This window comes from Nelumbo nucifera, chromosome 4 (assembly GCF_055504915.1).
Source record: "Nelumbo nucifera cultivar China Antique chromosome 4, China Antique-T2T, whole genome shotgun sequence".
Lineage (NCBI taxonomy): Eukaryota > Viridiplantae > Streptophyta > Magnoliopsida > Proteales > Nelumbonaceae > Nelumbo > Nelumbo nucifera.
The window spans coordinates 94,774,939-94,798,993 of record NC_142652.1 but is presented as its reverse complement, the minus strand read 5'-3'; the positions used below and the strand labels follow the sequence as shown (position 1 = coordinate 94,798,993).

The 24,055-nt window shown below is 36.5% G+C and overlaps 1 protein-coding gene across 2 annotated transcripts in view; it reads right to left on the bottom strand.

Annotated features, from left to right (window-relative positions):
• Positions 1 to 17,574: 17,574 nt before the first annotated feature.
• The window catches only part of LOC104610084 (E3 ubiquitin-protein ligase DA2L-like), a 36,621-nt gene continuing 30,140 nt past the window's right edge, over positions 17,575 to 24,055 (bottom strand). For both annotated transcript variants that reach the window (XM_010276562.3, XM_088886480.1), the window contains exons 7-8: positions 19,935 to 20,001; positions 17,575 to 19,216 (exon numbers count right to left, since the gene is read on the bottom strand). In XM_010276562.3, the coding sequence (XP_010274864.1) occupies positions 18,629 to 19,216; positions 19,935 to 20,001 (655 nt within the window). In that variant the 3' untranslated portion in view covers positions 17,575 to 18,628. The remainder of the gene's footprint in view (positions 19,217 to 19,934; positions 20,002 to 24,055) is intronic.

The following is a 24,055-nucleotide window of genomic DNA, read 5'->3' as shown; positions in this document are numbered from 1 at the left end:
CAATCAATCTTATTCTATTAACTTATAATGTAGTTGTCTACATCGGCTTACTCTCTCTCCTCTGATTATTTTCCAACCCCTTAAGTTTTTAAAATAAAAATAAATCAAATATGAAACCATTTAAACTCACCCATAAACAATTCAATTTCTTTTTTATTAGGAAATGAATGTAATCACTCGCCTATAAAATATGAGCATCTTTTAATACCAACCCATACATTGCATGGGTCTCTTCTAGTAATAAATTAGTCAGGATTCGTGCAATGCTTGGGTGTTATTAAAAGAAATTGTGGCAGAAGCCTTATGACAATATTAATTGGGCCAAGTGGTATCAAGTCCAAACTAAACTATTATTGAGTTACATGTTGTTAGGTAAATTTATATTAATTTTTATTATTTGTCTTAATTTTTACTATTTTATTAATTTTATTACTCTCAAATGGGATGCACAGGCTTTGTTAAGTGACATTTAGATAGGAGTTTTAAGACATTTCTAATTGGACGAAGCCGAACCATATCCATATTAGCATTGTTCTTGGGTTATGCATTGTCTAATATTAATTTTTTATTCTTAATGAAATTTTCTCTTATTTTATCAATTAAATAAAAATTAAGTTTTTTTGTTATTTTATGGTTTTTTAGAAAAAAAATTCCCTTATTTTATTAGTTTTTTCTATTAATTAAAAAATTGTTTATATTTTTTCTATTATCTTCCCTTTTTATTTTTATGATATTTTCTAATTAATAGAACTAATTTTTAGTGATTTTTTTCTCTTATTTGCTCTTTTCATTTTCAAAATTGCATAACCGGAAATAAGATTAGTCTAGTTCAATATGAACTAGTAATTAAAACTAGCGAGTCAAATGGTTTTTAGGTATTCGAATAATTCAACCCAAGAACTTCATTTTCTTGATGCGTGACAATTTTTGGGCCCTTGGTTCATTTTTTCTACATTCTTCTTCTCTTTGAAAATTGGCAAAGATAGGGAAATAACCTAATCTATTTGATCTACCACTCAATGCTTCCAAAACTTAAGTTTGTCACAATGGAGCTATAAGACAAAGCCGCAACTCACATTCATAGAAAATATTTTTAGAAAACTAGTAGTGAAATTTTTTACATAATATTTATAAAAAAATTAATGAATTTTAAATTTTTTAAATATAATAAAAATATTTTATTCAAAATTTAATGAATTATGAAATTAATTTTTAATAAAAACATGTTAATTAATAGTGAAATTAATATTTTAACAAAAACATGTTAATTAATACTAAAATTAATAGTGTTTCTAAAATTTATTTTTGAAACATATTTCTAAAAATCTATATAAAAGATTCAGTACAAGTTTGGATCAATCAAGATCTGTTCAAATTGGTAACTAAAAATTTATATTTTATTGATCCATCTTCTTTCTATAGTGTTTCCCAAATTTGAATATCAATACAATAAGAGACGTTAGAATTAGATGATTTATTGGACATGTGAGATAGAGTAGGAGTTTATGAAAAAGCTTTAGGTGGGGGAGATGAATTAAGTAATTGGGAATGAGAGAGAGAGAGAGATTTTAGAAAGATTTATAAGATTAATTTGAATTGTTGAGAAGAAAGGTGGTATGACCTAATAATTCTTGCATGACCTGTTTTTTTCTTATTTTTATTGTACCCAAGATTATGGGTTTCTTTTTTGTGTTTTATGTCTGTAGTTTGGTTTTGGGAGGATGGGGGTGGAGGGATAATATATAGCTGATACAAAGTTCAGGATCATACATGTACTCCATTAGGCTGTGTGGTTTGGTATAAAATAAAAGAGAAACAGAAAGCTGAGATACAAACAAAATTTGTTAACAACTTCTCCCAACTTTCTGTTTCTCTGTTATTTTCAATCAAACCAAACACAGCCATGAGTTATTTCAAGTGAAAAAGAAAGAGGAAAAGAAAGGATTAAAGTGACAATTTGCCCATACAAAAGAGAAAGACCATGATACACTCAAGGAGGAGAGGTGGTTAGCAGAAAACAAAGGCATGACCCACTCCAAAAGGAAAGAAGGGAAAATGATGATATAGCACCATGATTAGGTGTTGAATTATTGAGTGTGTATGGAGGAAGAGATGCAGTATTGCAGCACTAGAGAGAAGTATTTGTTTGTTACTGAAATTGTGGTTAGACAAGGGCTCTTGTAATCTAACAACACTCAAGGTAAACAAACAAGAATTTATCTTCCCCACTTCTCTAGGTAGCAAAAATTGGTTTCATCAAACTTCTTCTTTGTCCAGAGTAGCTTCATATTGCCTTGTCAGTGGCCCATGGAGGACCCACAAGGCTTGTGTCCCAACAAAAGTAGAAAAAAAAATAACAAGGTAGGAAATTGAGGTACCCCAAGTACTCATCCATTGAATTCAGATGGTATGTGGTTGCAGAACCAGCTCATAGTCCAATACAAATTAAAAAAGTGGACCCCCAATTTACAAAGGGAATTGTTCTTTATGGTGATGGTGAATAGGGCATTCAACTCTTTTACCAAAAAAGGGCATTCAATAGGTTATTTGGAATTTAGGCAGCATTTGGCATTCCTTATTTTAAGGATTTATCTCCTTTTCTCGGTTTAAAATTCGATGTTAATAAGGGCATTTTAACAGCGAAAAGGAGATGAAACCTTAAAATAAGGAATGTCAAATGCAGCATTAGATACATCTAGATATGTATTAACTCCACTAGTGTGAGTTTCTCTTACACCAAGGGTTGCAAGCTTAGATAGAGGAGGGTTGCATCAAGTTGGCGTTTAGTACTAAAACTTTTGCCAAACTCTATTAGTCATGGATTCTGATGTCTTTTTATGTTCATGCTAAGGCACTCTCCGAAAATGTTAAATTACACCTTAAATATGGCACTAAATAGAACAGATTGACCCTATATAGTGGGAGTAGTTAGAGGTAAATCGGGGTGGCCCAACACAATTTTGGACTGGCCTAGCCCGGCACAGCACGGTACGGGCCGTGCCAGGCTGGGGGTTCGAGGCCTATGGCCCGGCACAGCCTGTAGCGGGCCGCGCTCGGTCCGCCCGAAATATAGCCATTGGTGCCCCCCCCGACACGGCCCACTTTACCTTACACACCCCCCCCCCCCCCCCAAAGGGGTCCAACGGCTAGTTTCAATTTTTTTTTTTGGGGGGGGATATTTCTGTAACACCCCCCCCAACAGCTATAAACAGTTATATTATGGGAGTATTTGTATATTTTGCATTTTTGCTTATGGGAATGACAAAAATGCCCCTTAATAGCTATATAACAACTAGTTTAGGGGGGCTTTTTGGGTAAAGTTATAAATAACTTTACAATGGCCAAAATACCCTTCCCAACAACTAAATAACAACTAGTTTTTTGGGTATTTTGGGCAATTGAATTATGTTCAATTCCTGTAAATAGCCCTATCCTCCACCATTCTCATCACACCAATTCAACAATCAACATTCAACAATTCTTCTATTAAGTTATTCTCTTAATTATTCAGTCTTTCCTCTCTCAATCTCTCAGACTCTCAGTCTCTCATACATTCTCTGCAATCTGAGTGAACTCTAATAGTCTCATAGTCTGATTGATTGATTGTCTAATTCTCCAAGTTAGCAATTTGGGAGGCTTGGAGCATTGGGCGTTGTTATGTTGAAAGGCTTTAACCGTTAAAATCAAGTTGGGATTCTGAACCGGCAATCTAGGATTCCGGGGTAAGTCCAATTAAATTAATTTTATTTTTTTAGAATTTGGAAATAAATGGCTAGCTCTTCACAAAGCCCCAAGTTTAGTAGCCCGATTTGGAGAATATTTAAAATAGAGGATGTTGAGGGGAAGGGAAAAAGAGTAGTTTGCCAAAAATGTAGAAAAGACTTTAGCTATTGTAGCAAGGGTGGTACTATCCATTTGACCAGACATTTTCTCACACATGAAAAGGAAGAAGAAATAACCCACAATTTAAATGAATTTTTGAAATAATGAAAAATAAATTTTAAAAATATTGGGAGAAATCGGAGTCTCGGAGAACATTTCTCGTCGCCAATCCCACCATGGAACGTGATCCATGATCTACTAACCCCTCTGGTGTCTACAGGCTATATAGTTCCATCGGAGTCTTGTTTAGTTGTTATAGTGCAGGAACTGCAAGTACCACACTACGGCACTAGTCATGAATCATGATGCAGAATGTAGATAACAACTTTACAATTATAAGACAAAGGAGGGCATGATACTACAGACTACTATAGTACTACATACACCGGATATTTCATTTTTCACCTGAAGCGGATGATGAAAGTGTGTGTGAATGCTTTGATCATAATGTATATGTAAATTTTCTTTAAATTGTAAATTTTAACAAATAACCCACAATTTTTTATTTTGTCAAATTATTGTAAATTTTGTTTTAATTTTATTTAATTTATTTGCTATTAATGTAATTTTGTATTTTCAATTTGTAACTATATAGTCTATATAGTCTATAATTCTCTATTGTATTTTTTATATTTTATTAATTTATTCCATTTTCATATTTCATTCATCCAAGTATGAAGTTTATGAAGTACCCAACCATTGTCTATTTCATAATTTCAATATTTGTATAATTGTATGCTTTGTAATTTGTGTCATTATTCATTCAACTTTAAATGAAATAAAATTCTTAAATTCCTATTTGAATTGTTTTATACTTTTATTTATTTCTTCTTTGGGTAATCGTAAATTCGTTAATAATTTATTATTTGTATCCTATCCTAAATCTTGATCCTGATATGACAATAATCCATTCAGTGAGTCTAGCCCGGTTCAGCCCAAGCCCAAGGCCCGCCCTATGGCCCAGCCCATTACGGCCCAAGCCCACGGCACGGCCTACAACCCGGCCCGGCCCAGGCCCGCAGCACAGCACGGCACAGGCCCACCTGGGCCTAGGTCGTGGGCCGTGCCGAGCCGACCTCCAAAATTTCCACCGGGGAGGGCGGCACGACCCACTTTACACCTCTAGGAATAGTCTTAGATGATGATAATATATCTAACTAGATATGTATTCAATCATATATTATACTCGGATTCTAATTGAATCTTATCCATTGAATTTGGATCAGTCATGGATCATGTTTTTTTAAATTATTATTACAATGAATAAATTAAGCCAAAACATTATATAATTTAAAAAAAAATAGAGGTAAAATATCAATTAGGACTATTTGTTTTCCATAAAATTAAATGAGCGTAATTTGTTCAGGTTAAAATATCTAACTATCATTTCCACCTTTTCTGTAGGAAAATTTTGTTTTATGTCTCTTCTAATTTGTTTTGATATAAATGGTAAGAAAATATAATTCAAATATCTCGAACTAATTCATTTTTCAGAGAAACAAATGCAGCCTGAAATAGCACCAGCAGTTTTTAGTTGATAATACAATACTTAAACCAACTTTACTATGAAAATGTGTTATATCATTTCATATAGACATTTATATATGGTTATGTGTTTAGGCAAATCTGGTTCTACAGGGCTGTCAATGGGTTGGGTCCGATTCAATGGACCCGATGAGCCCAAATCGATAGGATCAAGGATTAAAGTGTCGACATTGAGTATTGTATTGGAGAATTCGGATATGAATACGTTTTGGAAATACATGGATACAGATGAAAAAATATGAAAACAGATGAATACATTAGGGAAATACATATAAATTCTACAAATATATTAATGACACTAAATTTAAGACCAAAATAGTCTCAAATAGTATATAAATACATAAAAATATATATTTTAATGGTGTATATGAAAAAATATATTACAATTAATATATCGGGATGCCTAGATATCATATAACTTTATTTATAATGCATCAATCAAAAGTCCAAGACACTAAACACATGTGCATATTATATTTTAATTATTATATAATTTATTTTTTATTTTACTATTTTATTTTTTAATATTAACAAAAAAATCAAGTAAATATTAAATTCTTAATTGAAAATTAAAATACCAATTAATAATTCACAAAAATATAATATTAACTTAAAGTATATCAGACTTGTTAAAATTTCTAAGCTACATATCCTATACAAATTTATAAATTTAATTACTAAAATAATTATTCCATTGTTAATATTTTTATTTCTATAAATAATTAAAAATAAAATTCATTTTTTAAATAAATATAGATTAGTGAATTTGATAGATTCGATTTAATATTATATTCTTCAATATTTTGTAAACAATATCTTTATTTTTTATAAATAATAAATATGTTGTTATTACTTATTAATGTAAATTAAAATATTAATTAATAACTTTTACAAATATATAAAAATATTTTAAATGCATATCATGTGCAATTTAAATATTAATCTAATTATTTTATTATTAATATTTTATTTGTATAATTTTATTAGTATTAAAAATCATCTTTTATATAAATATGGACTTGATAGATTATTTGTTCTATTAATTTATAAAATACTATTTTTGAATATTATTGCTTGGAATAGTAAGAATTGTTAAATATAAACACGTGCTTTTTGTTTAAATTGTAAGTTGACACAAAAGCATAATAAAATTTATTTTATTCTTTTTAATAATACAAGATAAAGCCTGGCTTGATGGTTTAGAGTGTGGCGAAAGATAGTGTGTCCAAAAGACTTGGGTTCAAGCATAGCTGCAGTTTGCGTTTCATGTGTATCATCTTGTACTGGTGCATATCGGCCAATACAATACGATACATGCCAATACAAATTTGTATTGGTGCGATACGAATGACCTACGGACTACATATATTACCTGACCCATTGACAGCCCTATTTGTTTCATGTGGAGATTAATGGTCTACATATATGACCCTAAATTTGTATCACTATTATTGCTCTTGCTCCCCAACCAAACCAAAACACAAACAAAACATAAAGAAAGCCATAACATAGAAAAAAATTAAAAACAGGTCATTCAAGAATTCTATTTAAGAAAAAAAAAACTTGTTTTAAAGGATGATTGTGGTCATTTATTTATTCTCTCTCAAAAAAAAAAAAACTAAAAGAAAAGAAAAGAAAAACAGTATCCACTATCCACACGTTTAAGTATTCAGGCATCAACAGCCAAAGGCTTGACGCATTGAAAACATCAATGGAATTATAACCGTGCATTGGAAACATCTCCCATGATGAAAATATACAAGTATGAGAGATATTCTTGATGTGCAGCTGCAGTATGCTCTGAGATGGGTGTGAGGAAATTTCTTTGAGAGAAAATCCAAACTCTTCCCAACGATCAACCAACACTAATTCTCTACCAGTATCCTCACCTCAACTTTCTTTCTGTTTCTCTCTTATTTTCTACGAAATCAAACATAGCCCCATGGATCTATTTGGAGGTTCAATCATTTGAGTCTGCATTCTTACCCCAAGAGTCTCCCTAGGGCTTTCAAATGGGTCAGGTCTAGTCCGGGTCAGAGTAGACCTGGACCTGATCCCATAAGTAAACGTGCAAATCAGTTCTGAACCTCTGATTTGACAACAAACCTACTTATTTTTTTCAAATTAACACATTTAGACATCACAACCAAAAGGTCCAAAACCAATCCTGACCCAATTGCAATGAGGAAGCATAATGCAGGCCCAACCCCTGGTTCAGTTCGATTTCGATTTGTCTGTTGGATCTGCCCGACCCGTTAACAGCCCTAACACCCCTCAAAGAAAAGAGAATATAAAAAACTCTTAATTGGTTGCATAATGGAAATTTGTCTGTGTCATTCATTGACTTGAAATTGAGACAAGAGCAAAGAAAATCTTATTATATTTTTTAGTCAATAAATGATATAGACAGTAGGGTTTTTATCATTGGTCAATGAGATTTTTCTTGGTTGATCCCGACAATCAAGGGTCTTTTGTTCAATTAATAATAATTCCCAATTTGTTCAAATTTTAAAATTAAAAATTATCTATGAAAGAAGGCCAAACTAGAACATCTGGCAACAACTAAGAATTTTTTTTTTTTTATGAATTTAGGAAGAGGTGAGGAATTTGGTGATGAATAATGCCAAGCCAGTCCTCATAATGATCATTTCTTGTCTGTCATTAGCATCTAAACCATATAAAACATGCTTCGAGAGGAAAATACTTGCTCCTAACCAAATTGCACTTTACACTTTGATTTTAGGGTTTAGAATTTAGGCAATGTTTGGTTTGGTAGAAAATAGAAAGTTGAGGGAAGGTTTTTAACAAACTTTTGAAGGGAAAATCTATGCGGCCTCAAAGGTATGATGCCAGAAGGGGTTTGACCAATCAAAACCTTCCGTGAATTTTGATAAATATCACCTGATTGGTTACAAATTTTGTGATACAGGTTGATTGGTTACAAGTTTTTTTCTGGTATCGTGTCTTTCCATTGTCTTAGTGGGACCCATTTTCTAAAATTCTTTAAGGCTGTATTTAATTACAATGCAAATAAATTTGCACTGGTACAAATTTTAGCTTATTTTGTTTGATTGTAGTACAAATGAAATAAATTAAGACATGAAGCAGGACAAAGTTAAACCCAAAACAAAATTAAACGAGAATTTGCTTCTCTTTTTTTTTTTTCATTTGCACTCCTATGCATTCGTTCTAGTGCAAATAAATTGCACTGCAACCAAACTCCTCAACTTTCTACTTATCTCATATATTCTATCAAACCAAATGCAGACAGCATTATGGTTGTTGACATGTGAAAATCAAGAGGAAGTGGGATGCTTTCGTCTGACCATGTTAAGAGCGAAGTAAAGCTAATGTCTCCGTGTTAGTAATGGGCCAAAAAGTGATGTTCCCATCCCAGAACCCTATAGTTAGGACAAGGGTTAGCTGATGATGTCAATAATGATGACTCCTTTGAAGCTCAAACTAATTTGCAATGTAGTTAAAAGGAAGTTTCCTACTTGTTTAAATTCCTTCAGTATACAACTCAACTAGCAAACCACATGTCAATGGTTTTGTTTTTTGATGAAGGGTTTTTTGGCAGCACCCTGTTGTTCGGACTACTTTCAGGTGGCTGATGACTCAAAGGCCGAAGTGGAGGATTTTTGTTGGATGAGGACTTGGATGCCGAGTTGACTAGGCCGAGCTGGGGGTAGATTAGGTGCTGAGCTGGGGTGATTGCTGAGCTAGGTAACTCTTTAGAGAAACCTACAAGGAATCAATGTTAGAGGACCCGGGGTGGCTAATCCGGCGAGGTCACTCCAATGATTAAGTTAGTAATCTCATAGTAGATTGTGAGCTAAAAAATCATAAAGTATGACAGCTAGAATGTGCTTACTCACCTCTCTCTTATGGCATTGGGGTTGGTGCCTTTATATAGGCATTGTTTGGTTTGGGCCAAACGCACCGCATCCAAAATTTTCGAGAGGTCATGCCTAACCAGTCCGAGATCCGCGGAGGTAACCGCCATGCACGTTGACCATCCTCCAGAACATTCGATACGTGGGCCAACTTTTGAGAATCTTGGGAGCATCGGGATATGCCTGCCAAATTTTTCGGCGAACACATCTCACAGGTCACCGCCTGGTCCCCAGTCAAGTCGACAAGCCCTCGAGGGAGGTCACTCATCGCATCGAGGTCACTTCGGCCAGTGACGAAGTGCTATAGGCTGACCCTGGATGAGGTGCTACAAACCGACCTAAGTTGTGGTCGAGATCGCTAGGACGACGTAAAGGCAGTCGCCAGGTCGATGGTGAAGGCAGGTCGCCAAGTCGGCAGTAAAGGCAGATCGCCAAATCATCACTTAGGTGGTGTCTAGGTGTCATCTATCTATTCTGAGATGCCATCTGTCACAAAGTCATTGGAGGGCCAAATCCGCCCTCATCAATTGCCCCCCACTCCCAAGTTGAAAGTAGCTCGGTGAAGGGAGTAGATCGCTCCTTTTGGCTTGGAATGACTGATTTGATAAGCTCGTAGTCGTAAGCATCGGTCAAATTTGCTTCTCAGGTCGAAAGAGTTCAAGTGTTTGTAGCCTTACGTAGGACCTCGCCGTCTTGATTATCGGGGCACGAGAGCGAATTCATCTACTCGAGGAGAGGTGGAGCAGGTACCCCGAGGGCATCTACCTTATTAGGGATGTGACCATCAAAGGGTTCTACAGTCCAACTAAGTACCTCAAGAGCAAAACTCATCATGTTGTCCTCAAGAAGGGGTTTTGTGTAGTTGTTTTATTAGGTCGCTCCATCTAGGTAGACTTCGACGCAGTGTTTCTCGAGCTGGTTCTCAAAAGAGTAGCCGACGAGTTCAATGCGGAGCTAGGAACCAAGGTGGAGGTCGACCGTGAAGAGATCGACCAAGTTTGCGTCCGTCATGATGCTGAAAGTGAATTAGTCTTTCCTTTGTTTTTCTTTCTTGTGCCGAATTAATCTTCCTTCCGTTGTTTCTTTTTCTCTCTTTCTTTTTCTCCAAAAAAAAATTTTAAGTGTGGATTCACTCACCTGAGGTGCCGAACTGGTGGGTTAGGCATAGTTAGGAATAATCTGAGGTTGATTTAAGCCAAGGGGCACGAACATTGTAGGGAATGTATCCAACATGTTTGCACACCGATGAACGAGAATTGCTTTTTTATTTTGTCCATGCCGAAGAGGCGACTCGGGTTTAGGTTACCACTACTGAAGCGACTAGGGTTTAGGTTGCCCATGCTAAAGCGACTGGGTCTTGGGTGGTGCCGAGTTCTTCTATCAGCTCGCCACCATAACCCTTAGGCCTAGGGAGCGACTCATAGTCCACTCTCCTTATTCTTGACTTTTCCCATGCCGAAAGGGGCAACTGGGTCTCAAGTTGTGCCGAGGTCTTTATCACCTCGACACTTTAGCCCTTAGGCTCTGGGAGCGAATTCATAGTCCACTCTCCTTAATATTATCTGTCTGATGTGCGACCTAACCTTTCCGCCTACGTAGGTGGTCATTCTGTAGTAACTTCTCATATGGCTGCTTCTACGTCATCCCGTGGGATTATCTTCCTGGTTGAGTACTTGTGAGACCACGGCATACATGTTCTGCCCCCCTTGCGAGGGCATAATGTTGTTGTTGGTGTGAGTGGGCAGTTCAGGGCCATGGCTACACTGCAGCAGCCTCGTAATGACACTGGTCGTCCACTCCTACAAGAAGCCATAGGTTGCTCGACCTGCGGGAGCAGCTCTACTAACTGTAGGTTGCCAACTCACTTGGGAGCCTTGAGGGGCTCGACCCGCAAGGGTGTTCGCATAGTTCGTTGGCCGCTAACTCCCACGGGAGCCGCGAAGTATTCAATCTATAGGGAAGACCTCGCGAAGATAACTGATGAGGCTTATCTGGGCTAAAATAAAGTCGGTAGAGCTGCTTGGTCTGTTGGCCATCAACTTCCTACGGGAACCATGACTGGCTCGACCTGCGGGGACAGCCTTACTTCGACGTTCTTGTCGCCAGACTACTGGTTGTTAAGGTCGTTCTACTGTTGCCTATTCTACATCGACATGAATACATCGAGCTGCTCCCATGCTCACATCTGGAAATTTATGCTTCATCTCATGGAACTGCCGCGCTTCGATCCAGTAGGAACTACTGATGGCTCTACCATGGGGAGAGGGGCATTCACATGCAGTAACAGGGTATTTATCTAGGGCACTGGGATGCTAAGTTTGGCCTGAACTTGTCTGATTGTCATAGGGGAGTTCTCCAGGTTCATCACAGATGTTTTTGCCCCCTAGTAATCGGTATTCGCTCTGAATGTTGATGTTGCTCAAAAGTGCCTTTGAGTTCATAAAAAATGGAAATTAGAAAATGAGAACTTTAATTTCTAAAAGGTGAGATCTTAGCTTTCTGAAAGATAAGGACTTAGCTTTTTAGAGGTGAGAACTTACCTTCTTGTAGCGTTTCCCACAGACGGTGCCAATTGATGAAGGGTCTTTTGGTAGCACCCTATTGTTCGGACTACTTTTAGGTGGCCGATGACTCAGAGGACGAAGTGGAGGATTTTTGCTGGATGAGGACTTGGATGCCGAGCTGGGGGTAGATTGGGTGCTGAGTTGAGTTGATTGTTGAGATAGGTAGCTCTTCAAAGAAACCTGCAAGGAATCAATGTTAGAGGACCTGGGGTGGCTAACCCGACGAGGTCGCTTCGATGATTAAGTTAGTAATCTCGTAGTAGATCGCGAGCTAAAAAATCATAAAGTATGACAACTAGAATGTGCTTAATTGCATCTCTCTTGTGTCATTGGGGTTGGTGCATTTAAATAGGCATTGTTTGGTTTGGGCCAAACGCACCTCATCCAAGATTTCCGAGAAGTCGTGCCTAATCGGTCCGAGATCCTTAGAGGTAACCGCATGCACGTTGACCATCCTTCAGAACATTCGGTACATGGGCTAACTTTTGAGAATCCTAGGAGCATTGGGATATGCATGCCAAATTTGTTGGCGAGCACATCTCGTAGGTCACCGCTTGGTCCCCAGTCAGGTCGGCAAGCCCTCGAGGGAGGTCACTCCTCGCGTCGAGGTCACTTCGGCCAGTGACGAGGTGCTACAGCCTAACCCTGGACGAAGTGCTACAAATTGACCTAAGTTGTGGTCGAGGTCGATAGGTCGGCATAAAGGCAAGTCGCCAGGTCGACGGTGAAGGCAGGTTGCCAGGTCAGCGATAAAGGCAAGTCACCAGGTCGGGGTAAAGACGAACCGCAATCTAGGACTCCAAATCATCACTTATGTGGTATCTAGGTGTCATCTAACTATTCTAAGATGCCATCTATCACAATGTCATTGGAGGGCCAAATCCGCCCTCATCACTTTTGTTTTTAATTCAACAAAACCATATACATTTGGCAATGGGGAACACCATGATGGCTAAAAGAGAGTTTTAGAGGGGGAGGGAGTATTTAAGGAGGGAAAATAGTTTTGGGTGGGAGGAAGAAAGTAGGTGGCTTAAGAATTGGAAACAAGTTAGGAGAGAGGTGGACTATAGTGGTTGGTAAAGTGGTAGAAAATAAATACAGAAAAAGGCAAAAGTAAGGAAAAAAGGGTACACAGACCTTAGGATGTAACGGGATCAAGTTTAGAGTAGATCAAGCTACGTATGTATTTGGTTCTATGGGCGTTTATTTGCACTTTTTCACTTTAAACGTTTCCTATTTTTGTTGTTTGGTTGAATTTCACTTTAAACGTTTTTTATTCTCCACCTCAAATTAATACCCATTAAAGTGTGTCACATCAACACTTGGTTTCAATAAATGCTGAGGCCTTGGGAGAAACAAAAATTTGACATTTCCCCAAATGCTCCATGCACAAAAATCAAAGCATTTCAGTTTTCTACCATTTATTTGTTAATGGGTGAAACCAAACAATTGTTTTATTTTGCTTCATTTGCAATAAATGTCAATGCCTATATGGCGTTGATGTGGTGGCATTTTTTCAATAAACACTAATGGAACCAAACATCCCCTACATCTACATTCAATCTGATTATCAAATCTTTGGATCTAAGTTCAATATATTGCATTTGGATTTAATCCATATCTGCCTTATTTTGTTTAAAATGACAAAAGATTTTATAAAATTAATTACTTTTAATTTATACATGTATAATAAATGTATATAAATATAAAATATTAAAGGTATGTTTGGTTCAAAATTGGAATTGGAATAATCTATTCCCAAAGTCTATTTGGTTTAGACAGTAATTGGAATATGAATTAAAATCAACTGAAACGGGATTTCATCTCCAAGAGAAGGGGACAGAATGGCCATTCCCTCAAATGTGGGAATGGCATTCTGATTCCACCCAACCAAACAGTTGGATTCAGAATGACCCATTCCAATTCTAATTCTAAACCTCTATTTCTGCAAACCAAATGAACCCTAAATTCTTCATATATATACTCTAGGTAAAAGATTAATGACCTTAAAATTTTATCAACCCCTTTTTAAAAGAAAAATTAGTAAGTATAAGAAAGGACATAGCCCACCTTACCTCTAAACCCAAGCTTACAAAGCCCTCCTTTTATCATCTCAGACTTGCCCAAAAAAATATAATTCCATTGAAAGACCAAACACAAACAACCATTAGGATCCAATATTTCAATATGATAATCTCTAAAGCTGTGATTGGTTTGAAGGAAAAAGTAGGGAAAAGGTAGGAAAACCTTCATAAACTTTATATAGGTTTCCCTTTCATGCCTTTTTCCTTTAAACCAAGCATAGCCTAATTGTAAATGACTGATCGTTTCTTGATACAAGTATTTTCAGTGGATGAGTCAAATAGGTGCTCACGATAAGCTCATGTATACACTTATACACACTAAATCTTCCACGTGTGGATGATGTCATGCCAATCGTACCAATCATGAGATGCATTCTCAACATGATGGTGATATCCACATGTATGGAGTTGATTTGGTATAACTTAATTGGCCCACTATTAAAAAATGTGGTTTTATAGATTATGATGGCATTTGGTAAGTATTTTTTGAAAGATCTTTTGAAAAATCTTGACAGCCTATAGACCATTTGATTGAAAAGGTGTTTTTTTGTGTAAAGACAAGACGAAAAGAGTCAAAAAGTTCTATTTGGAGCTTCTCAAAAATATCTTAAAATGGACTTTCCGTGTCTTTTTGCAGCGGAGTCTTTCAGCGGCTAAATCTTCCCCCCAACCAAACAGAAAAAACAAGAACATGGGACTACCGGACTTATAAACAGCCAACAGCCAACGAGAGACACACCAAACAGGGCCTGCATCTACCTTAATTTTAAATTTAACCTCATCCGTCAGATTTGGATTTTTTAAGCCATAAAAATGGATGTTACATATCAAAGGCTTTTTAATTTTCACACGTAAATTGATGTATGCAAATCTAAACCAGATACAAATTTTACACCCAGTTCAGTTTAACATCTATTTGTTTCTAATCATGACTTGCGGTCTAGCTCATAAAAGAAATGTACTTTGTTCTTATTTATAATCTTTGGGCGTGCAAATTGTGAATCTGAAAAACTGACGTAAAATTTTTACAAAAAACATATGTTAACTTGAATCTTTAACTTAGCACACGTGCATAACAAGTACCCTTACACCTCACCACTAAACAAATTACCCTCACACCATCTCCATTCTCTTGCATAGATACAAGGTGGAGAATCTGGAGACATCTTACTTCCTCTTTTTTCTCACAAATAAATAACAAAGTCAAAACTGAAGCAAAAGTAGACCAGAATTTAGACAGCAGCCCATTTGCACTCCATGCAGATAAGCTAATGCAAATGAAATTTGCACTGCAACCAGAATTGCAAAACTGTGAGCGAGAGAAAATCTTGAATTTACGGGTGGCAAATGGGTGGGTTGGGTTGGGTTGGGTTGGGTGAGGGTTGAATACCAACCCACCATGACTCATCATCAATGCTTGTTGAAGGGTCAAAACCCACCCTAACCGTGACCCACCCATATTGACCCACTTGACCCATTCATATGACCCTTGCCCACCCTCACCCATACTAATCCACCGACCATCATATATAAATACATAAACGGGTCGACCCAACCTGGTTACCCTAAACAACAATTTTTGAGAGATTCAACTCTCCCGAGACTGTCAAGTGGTATACACGGGATGGATCGACCCATGTACCTAGAATAACATTTTTTATGAAACACCTCTCAATGATGCCACATGGAAGAAACGGGTCGTGTCAGCCCGTATACCCAAAAAATAACATCTTTTTGAGACAACTCTCCCGAGATTGCCGTGTGGTATAAACGGGTCAGGTTGACCCATATACCCAAAATAACATAAAATACTAGAATATACAGAAATTAATCAGAAAATTCACAAAACTGGAGAAAATTGCAAAAAAAATACAAGAAAATGCAAAAAAAATACCAGAAAAATAATAGAAAATTACAAAAAAATGTAGAAAATACAAGAAAATAGCAAAAAAAATATCAGAAAATACCAGAAAATGCAGAAAATATCAAAAAATTGCAGAAATTTCAGAAAAAAAAGCAGAAAATTTCCACAAATAGCATAAAATTGCAAAAATCACAGGAAAATGCAAAAAAATCAGAAATTTGTAGAAATTTGCAAAGAAAATAGCAGAAATTTCAGAAAATACTAGGAAGTTGCAGAAAATACCAGAAAATGCGGAAAATTTCAGAAATAGCAGAAAATTACAAAAAATACCAAAAAGTAGCAAAAAATACAGAAAAATGCAACAAATACCAAAAAATGCAGAAAATACCAGAAAATTGTATACCTAACTGTTGTTACACGTTATCTTCTAGGGTTCTTTTCGCAATATACTTTGTTCTTGATAAATGGATTTCGCTGATTTCTTAGCTCAACATAGAAACATTAACCTCGAAAACTAACTTACAAAAACAAAAATGAACATCAATTTCAATTTCAGCTAGCAGAAACATATATTTAATGCTGTGCTTAATTTGATACAAATAAGAGAGAAACATATATTTAACCAAAAAAGTTCTTCACTGACTAAGATATATATTTAACCAAAAAAGTTCTTCACTAACTAAACACGGCATTTAGTTATTTGGCTTCTAGTCTTTTCCTAAAGTTCAGCCTGTCACTTCAAACTCTTGTTGGTATCAGTCGGAATTTTGGTAGGCAAATGGTATCAAGCAGTTCAGGAATACCAGAAAAGAAACTTCAAATTTTTCTAAGTTGGAAGATACAAGTGGATCAGGAAGAACAACACCCAGATGCTTTGAACTGTTTAAATCCATTTACCAAGAAAGAAAAATGCACCCATCTAGTCACTAAACAGTCTTCAATGTTGAAGTACTACACTAGCTCTTTTCAGACAATATACTTTAAATGAGACTGAAAGGGGAAAGCCTGTTTCACAAACGAAGATATTCTAATGTTGGTCCCCTTGCAGACAATATACTTTTGTTCCACCCCTTGCAGAAATAGAAAATTTTAGCTATAAAAGGCCATTATTCAATGTTGGTCCCAGTGTTCTCATGCTTGTCAGATAAATTTCACTGTATTTCAGAAAAAAACTGTGAATTATGATTGTAAGGTTATATATTAAGTGCTGTTGTACAAACTAGTAAGAGAACTATTGTCTAATAGGTAAAGCACTTCAGAGAAAATCTAGAATGCTGAAAGTGCCTTTTCTAAATGTTAAACCGTTTTTCTTCTCACAATATCAAAAAAAAAAAAAAAAAAAAGAAACCCTTTTTCTTCTCACTTGATAACACTCAATTGAACTTCTCCTCGATAATGGTTAAAATAATGCATATTTAGGTAGCCCCTACAAATGGATTTCAATGCCCATGGCAAGACCATATTCTTTTTGTACTTGTAAGTTAGGTCCAAGGAAACCACATGCAGAAATATAGTGTGGTCAGGATCAAACAGTTCTGCTCTGCATTGGTGTACATATTGGCAATACATCCATCTACTTATTTTATCAAGGAAAATGTAACAATTTGAGAAAATCGAAGCATAAACTCCTATCAACAATGATGCTTTTATTGTGAAGTAGGTGAGGGTGTATGTTTTGGTTGTACTTGTCCATGAAGCTGATCTTCTTAATTTTGACTAAAATATGGAGTATTTTGACTAAAACGAAGATATTCACAAACGAAGATATTCTTATTTTCAGGGGAAAGGAATAAAATGGAAAAGGGGGAGAAAAAGATTTCCTATTTTCATACACATTTCACATGTCTTGTTTTTCTAGAGCATATAAGACAATGATATAGCCTTTGTCTTAGCTTTTTTTAAGCTTCACTAGTGAAAGCATATGAATTCACATGTCTTGCTTCAATGGCGGAACTAACATGCTTCAATGTCAAGACTAGCAAAGCTTTAAAGAACTGCGAAAAAATTGATGGCGGAACTAACAGAGATTTACCTATCCAAGATCTCTTGGTTGCTTCAATGGCGGATCTAACAGAGACTTGCGCTCCCCTTAGAACTGCAAAAAATTTGGATGGCGAGTGGCTTGAAACCCTAACAACTTTCGACCTTGCACTTGATCTGATGACTGGAACAAAGAAAACCTTAAATGGATCTTTGATGGTGGAAGTTCATTCGACTGAGAACTGAGAAAAACCTAAGATGTTTGTTCGACAGCCGACTCTGCAACTCCTCTATCGACCCTCTCCCCTTACCCTTCTCCTCTTACTCTCTCTCTCGACCCTCTGCTCTTACTCTCTCTCAACCCTCTCCTTGACCCAAGTGACCCTAACCCTTTTGACCCAATGGGTACCCTCGACCCAACCCACCCTAACCCTCTTTTCCTTGACCCTAATGGGTCATTTGACCCATATAACCCACTACTGAAATGGGTGAGTATGGGTGGGTTTTGAAGTGGGTGGGTTGGGTGGGTAAGAAGGGTCAGGGCCAAGATTGCCACCCCTACTTGAATTGACAATATTTTTGGACCAAAGGGTCCACCTTCCCTTTGTGATCGTTTGCCCAATGCTTTATCCTCTCCCTCTATTTATTCCTCTCTTCATTTTCTTTCTTTTCCTACATTAATATTGAATGAACATTGGAAAACACAAAGAACATAACATAGAAAGGAGAAATAAATCTCCAAACAAGAGAAAGGGAGTGAAGGAACAAGGAAAGAGTTGAAAAATAAAAGGAAAGCAGGAGAACCATCAGCAGCTAGTCATGCTGCCACCATGCAACTCGTGCACTTGTTCTTGCCTGAGCCTCTGCTATTGAAAATGCCATGGCAAGCATCACCTGTTCCTCAAAAGTCTCTGGCAGAATTGGCGCCATGATGCTAGACTGATAATGGTCATCAACACCATCATGGAGAGGCAATGCACTGCCCCCTGCCTCCAAAGTGGCAACAGAGCTGGTATAGCTAGTCCCCATCTCAGCTACCTCCGAACCATTATCCATTCCCCATTCTCCATCCTCCCTTGACACCGCCCTCCCACTGTGTGCTGAGACATCAATCCAGTTCCCAGAAGGACCATTTTCTAATTCTCCCTCCTCTCTGTTGGGCAACCTACCAGACTCTGGAAGCATGGAAAAACCAGAAATGTTTCCCATGGTAGTGATGGTCAAATTCCCATCTATACGCTGGTGTTCGGCAAGTGCAGAAATTGCACAGGCAAGGCCACTAGAAGGGGATGAGGATTCAGATAATGGGACTTCAGTCAGAGAGGAATAGCGGTCTTCTGTCACAAATGGTTCCGAGTGTGCTGTATCACCATGAGCCGGAATTCTCTGGGCATCATTCTCCTGTTATTATTATTTTTTTTGGTTATCACACATGTGACTCAATCATGTAAATGAACAAAAAACTAAAAATGATAGAATCATAGCCTGTCAAGGAAAGTAACAGTAACTTTACAAGAAAAATTAACAATATGCCAAGTCAACAAAATTTATTATAATTATAAAATATCACCTCCATACAGTATATCAATTACCACAATCTTGCTGACTAGCTTTGTCAGTCAAAACAAGTTAACTTATCCTAAGCATTTTAAAACCTATATTGAAATACCATTTGGTCCCAGTGCATATTAACGAATAGAAAAGATTACCTTTCAGCAAGATGAAGACCCAAATTTTATGCAGGTTCAGACCCAAAATACACAGTTTTTCAGATTAGTTGAAATCAATACCCCACCCACAGAAACTAAATAAATTAGTCAATTTGCAGAGAGAAAGGAGAAAATAACTGAAAAAATATGCAGAGAGAAAGGAGAAAAGAAAACAAAGGGAATAGCAGGAAGACAGATTAGGAGGAAGAAGGGCCGGCAGATTAAAAAAGAAAAGACAACCACAAACTTCCAATGCACCTGTACAATTACACTAGACAAACCTCTGGGCTTCATCCTATCCACCCCTGCAGCTGGATGGCAGCCAGGGTTTTTAATTTTCGTGTCCTTCAAATTATAAACCATAACACAAATCAAATATAAACTGCTGATTTAGTCTGTTAGAAGATCACCTGAATGGAAAGCCAGATTGCTTCCATGACCATTATGTCCTCAAGATCAAGGTCAAATTCATCTTCCCTGCAAATTGTAGGCATTCTTTCAGTATTCATTGAATGAAAGTGGGAAAAAAATTCAGATCATGTTTGCAGTGTCAAAAAAGATGCAGACCCAAAAGATGTCAAATAAATAAGAATCGATGTAATCATTATACATTATGAAAATCCACTTCAAAGAAAGAAGCAACCAAGTCAGTTTTTCCAAATGGAAAACCACAAACCATAGAATAAATGATAATTACTCCAGTAAGACTGAAAGTTACTTTGATACTGTCCACAAAATAGGAAAAAAAAGGGAATGGTTATGTTTTCCCTAGCAAAGTTCCTTTCTTTTTTTTTTTATATAAATTCTCTCCAGCCCCATAGACTAATTTGATTTACTGATATTTAGGTCATGTTTGGGAGTGCTCAAGTTAAAAATAAGTGCTTAAAAACAAGTACTTATTCGAATAAGCACTTATTTGCATTTGACACCCAAGTTCTTCAAGTGCTTATTTTTTAAAATAAGCACTTATTTTTTAAAATAAGCACTTATTTTATATTGGACATTTGGTAGCCTTTTTCTCTAATAAGCACTTAAATAAGCATTTGTGACTATTTGTCCTTCATTTTTTTTTTTCAAAATATACCCTTTGAAAGCACTTAATCTGGTCAGAAAGGAACAGAAGAGTCTTTAGCAACAAATCAAAGAGCACTGAGGAGATTGTGCGGCAGGCTGTCAGCAAGCTGATTTCTTGGGTGTCTGTAGCCCCTGATTTTAAAAATTTGAATGTTCCTGAGTTGTTTAGATCTGAATCCATTTGGGATCTGTATCCTATCCTGTGATCTGAGTAGCCACTTGTGGTTAGCTCTCCTGTTGTAGCGAGTCTTTTCTGAATGAATAAATTTCTTACTTTACCTTTCAAAAGAAAGCACTTTTATTAAATTACTTTTATAAAAACACTTTCATGAAAGTACTTTTATGAAGCAGTTTTATTTAAGTACTTTTACGAAATCACTTTTAAGAAAGTACCCTTACAAAAGCACTTTTACGAAAGTGCCTTCATAAAAGTACTTTCGTAAAAGTGCTTTCATAAAAGTGCTTTTGTAAAAGTACTTTCATAAAAGTGCTTTCGTAAAAGTGCTTTTATAAAATTACTTTTATAAAATTCAACAAAGGATAATTTTATAAGTGGTATTTTAAAATTCAACTAGGGATAATTTTGGAAGAAAAAATTGAATAAGTGCTTGTTGTATAAGCACTTAAAAAAAGATGGAAATTTGGGCTTAAAAAATAAGTCCTTATTTATTTTTTTATCAATAACAGTGCATTTTATTAAAAATTGAGAAAGTACAGAAATATTGAGCTAAAAAATAAGCCCTTATTTTTAAAATAAGCACTTATTTCGGGGTTATTTCCCAAATACCAATAAGTGCTTAGTGGCCCAAATAAGCACTTATTTTTAAGCACTCCCAAATATGGCCTTAAAACGATTTCTTGTAAAACAGTAACATTTTCTTCTTTTGCTTTCTCATGCCAAGAGGTTAATTGTATTGATGCAGGATCTTTATGATTCAGAACTATATTTGCAACCCACTTAGGTCTAGATGTGTAGCACACAAAGAACTAAAAGAGAAAGAAGAGAAGAGAAGAAGAGATGGAAATAAGAGGAAACCCTAGGCAATCACACCTAAGGGTGAGGGCAATCACACCCCCAAGTTGGCAATCACACCAAATTCTGTAGAGAACTTTCTTTCTTCATTAGCAAAAACTGTCCCCCAAATGAGCCTTACAAGCTTAATAAGAAGAGCTTCCAAAGGAAGAAACTTGCCCCCCAAGTTAGCTTGCCCAACAAGCCACTTACAAAAAGAAGCTAGATTAGACTAAGACTGCCCCCAAACAATTACAAACATAAATCCAAACAAAGGGAAATTACTAGAGTAAGACCTGTTCCCAAACATACCCCCCCAAGCATGCAAAATTAAAAAAATACCCTTACAGTCCAGAAACGTAAGAAAACTAAATAAGTCATGTCCAGCAGCAAGCTCATCCACACAAAGAGCACCTTAAGGTGGATTGAAGGCTCTAGGGTCTTCCCAAGTTGACCCACTGCTAACCTAGCTCCCATGTGGGCCCCACGTATTAATAATGATGCTAAATGAGCATAGGAGCAGCTTTGGTTCTCTTTTGATCATATTCTAGAAAAGCCTCAATAACAAGAAAACCATTGGAATGACACCATAGGAATAGTTAGTCAACTACTCATGAATGTAATATTCAGGATCAAATTTGATGGGTAATTAACAACCTAGACAATGCTCTAATGTCAAAAGATATGCATTTTCCCTTATTTGTGTGCTCTTTGCCTAAAGAGTGGTAAGAATGCCAGCCACCTATTCCTGTCTTGACCTTTCACATCTAATGACATCAGCAATAGAAAACACAGCAAGAAAAAGAAAAAATAGCCTAGAATCACTTCAATTTTTGGTAATCCTTGGGTTCAGCATATATCCATACCATTCTTGCAGTAGTAATAATCTCATAAACTCTGATTAATATTGCAAATCCCACCCCCCCCCCCCCCCCCCCAAAAAAAAAAAAATTAATAGAGGAAAACGTGGAAGAGCACAAACTTGCACAAGTCCATAGTGCAGAATGGACTAAACAAGATCCAATCACTTGGACATTTTCAGAAAAGTAATAAACCAGAAAGTAAGAAACTCACATGCTGGACATGGAAATGTGAAGGCTTGGGAAAGGAGAGTCCCTCTACCACACAATTCATGTGGTCTGTGACCATCTTTAGCTAACCTTGAAATGTGACCTGGCATAATTGATCCGGGTGCATGATCCCAGACGTGCAGATCTTTTGTTGTAACTAATAAAGTAACTCAAAAGAAAAGACAAAATGGGAACAACAATAAATAAAATCTTTTATCAGCTAGAAGTTGCAGAACTAATAATGGCCCAATAGAAGAGGAATATTTATCAGACGCTTTCCATACAAGACAACAATCTCAGTCTCAAGTCTGGGAGAGTGAGCACTTTTCAAGAGAGAAACCCTAACGCTGTGTTTGGTTTGAAAGAAAAAAATTCTTTCAAACCAAACACTGCCTAACTGGTAACAGGCCTCTATTTAAGCTTTCACTGCTCAGCACACCTCCCTTTCAATACAGATTCAGGGGGAAACTCTTGCAATCTCTCCACTCAGTCTCCAACTTTCAAACCCTGACTGACCAAGCCAACCCCCATCCTCCCACAAAAGTGTTTTAGCAAGTATACTGCCACAAAATTAAAAGAAGGAAAATAAAGCTTAGCATTCTGGAAATGATCTCCTTTTTCATTCTCCTACTCCCTTGGCTTGGCATTACCAATCTTCCAAGGAACAAATTGAATGCCCTTTAACAAGATATTCTCATAAACTAGAAATGTTTTATCCAGAAGCAGCCCTCATAACCACTAAAATAATGCCACATGCCACCTATATTAAAGAATAAAAACTTATTTAAGTAACATAATCCTACAAAATCTAAGACTCCGATTGTTGCACGTACTGAAACAAGGAAAGAATACATAGAAAAACTGAGAAACAAATCAGTTTTTCATTTTTTGATTGGAAACGGTGACTCTCATTAAATAGTAATTAATCATCATACACTGTCAACCACTCAGAATATGAGTATTGACCCCAATCAATTTCAAAGAGTTACAATACAGCCCAAAAGAAGTTTTCCGTGAAAGCCCCCTGCTTTGCCAAACTATCAGCCACAGAGTTCGCTGACCTTGTTACCCATTTGAAAATTACCCCGGCATCCCTTGCTAAGCAAAGTATTCCCCTTAATTGTTGTCTAAAAGTCCATACGTCCAGATTTTTTTGTCTGCAGCAATCCTATTAACAGTTTAGAATCTCCCTCCACCTCAAAATTTTGAAATCCCCATTGCTTGGCTAATCTCAAGCCTTGTAGTAGAGTCATAATTTCAGCTCTCAGAGCGTCTCCCACATCTATGGGACCAGAATATAGTGCCATTTTTTGAAGAGTAAAATATAAAATTTTATTAATAAAAAAACAGATACAAGCTGTTCACGTGTCAAGAT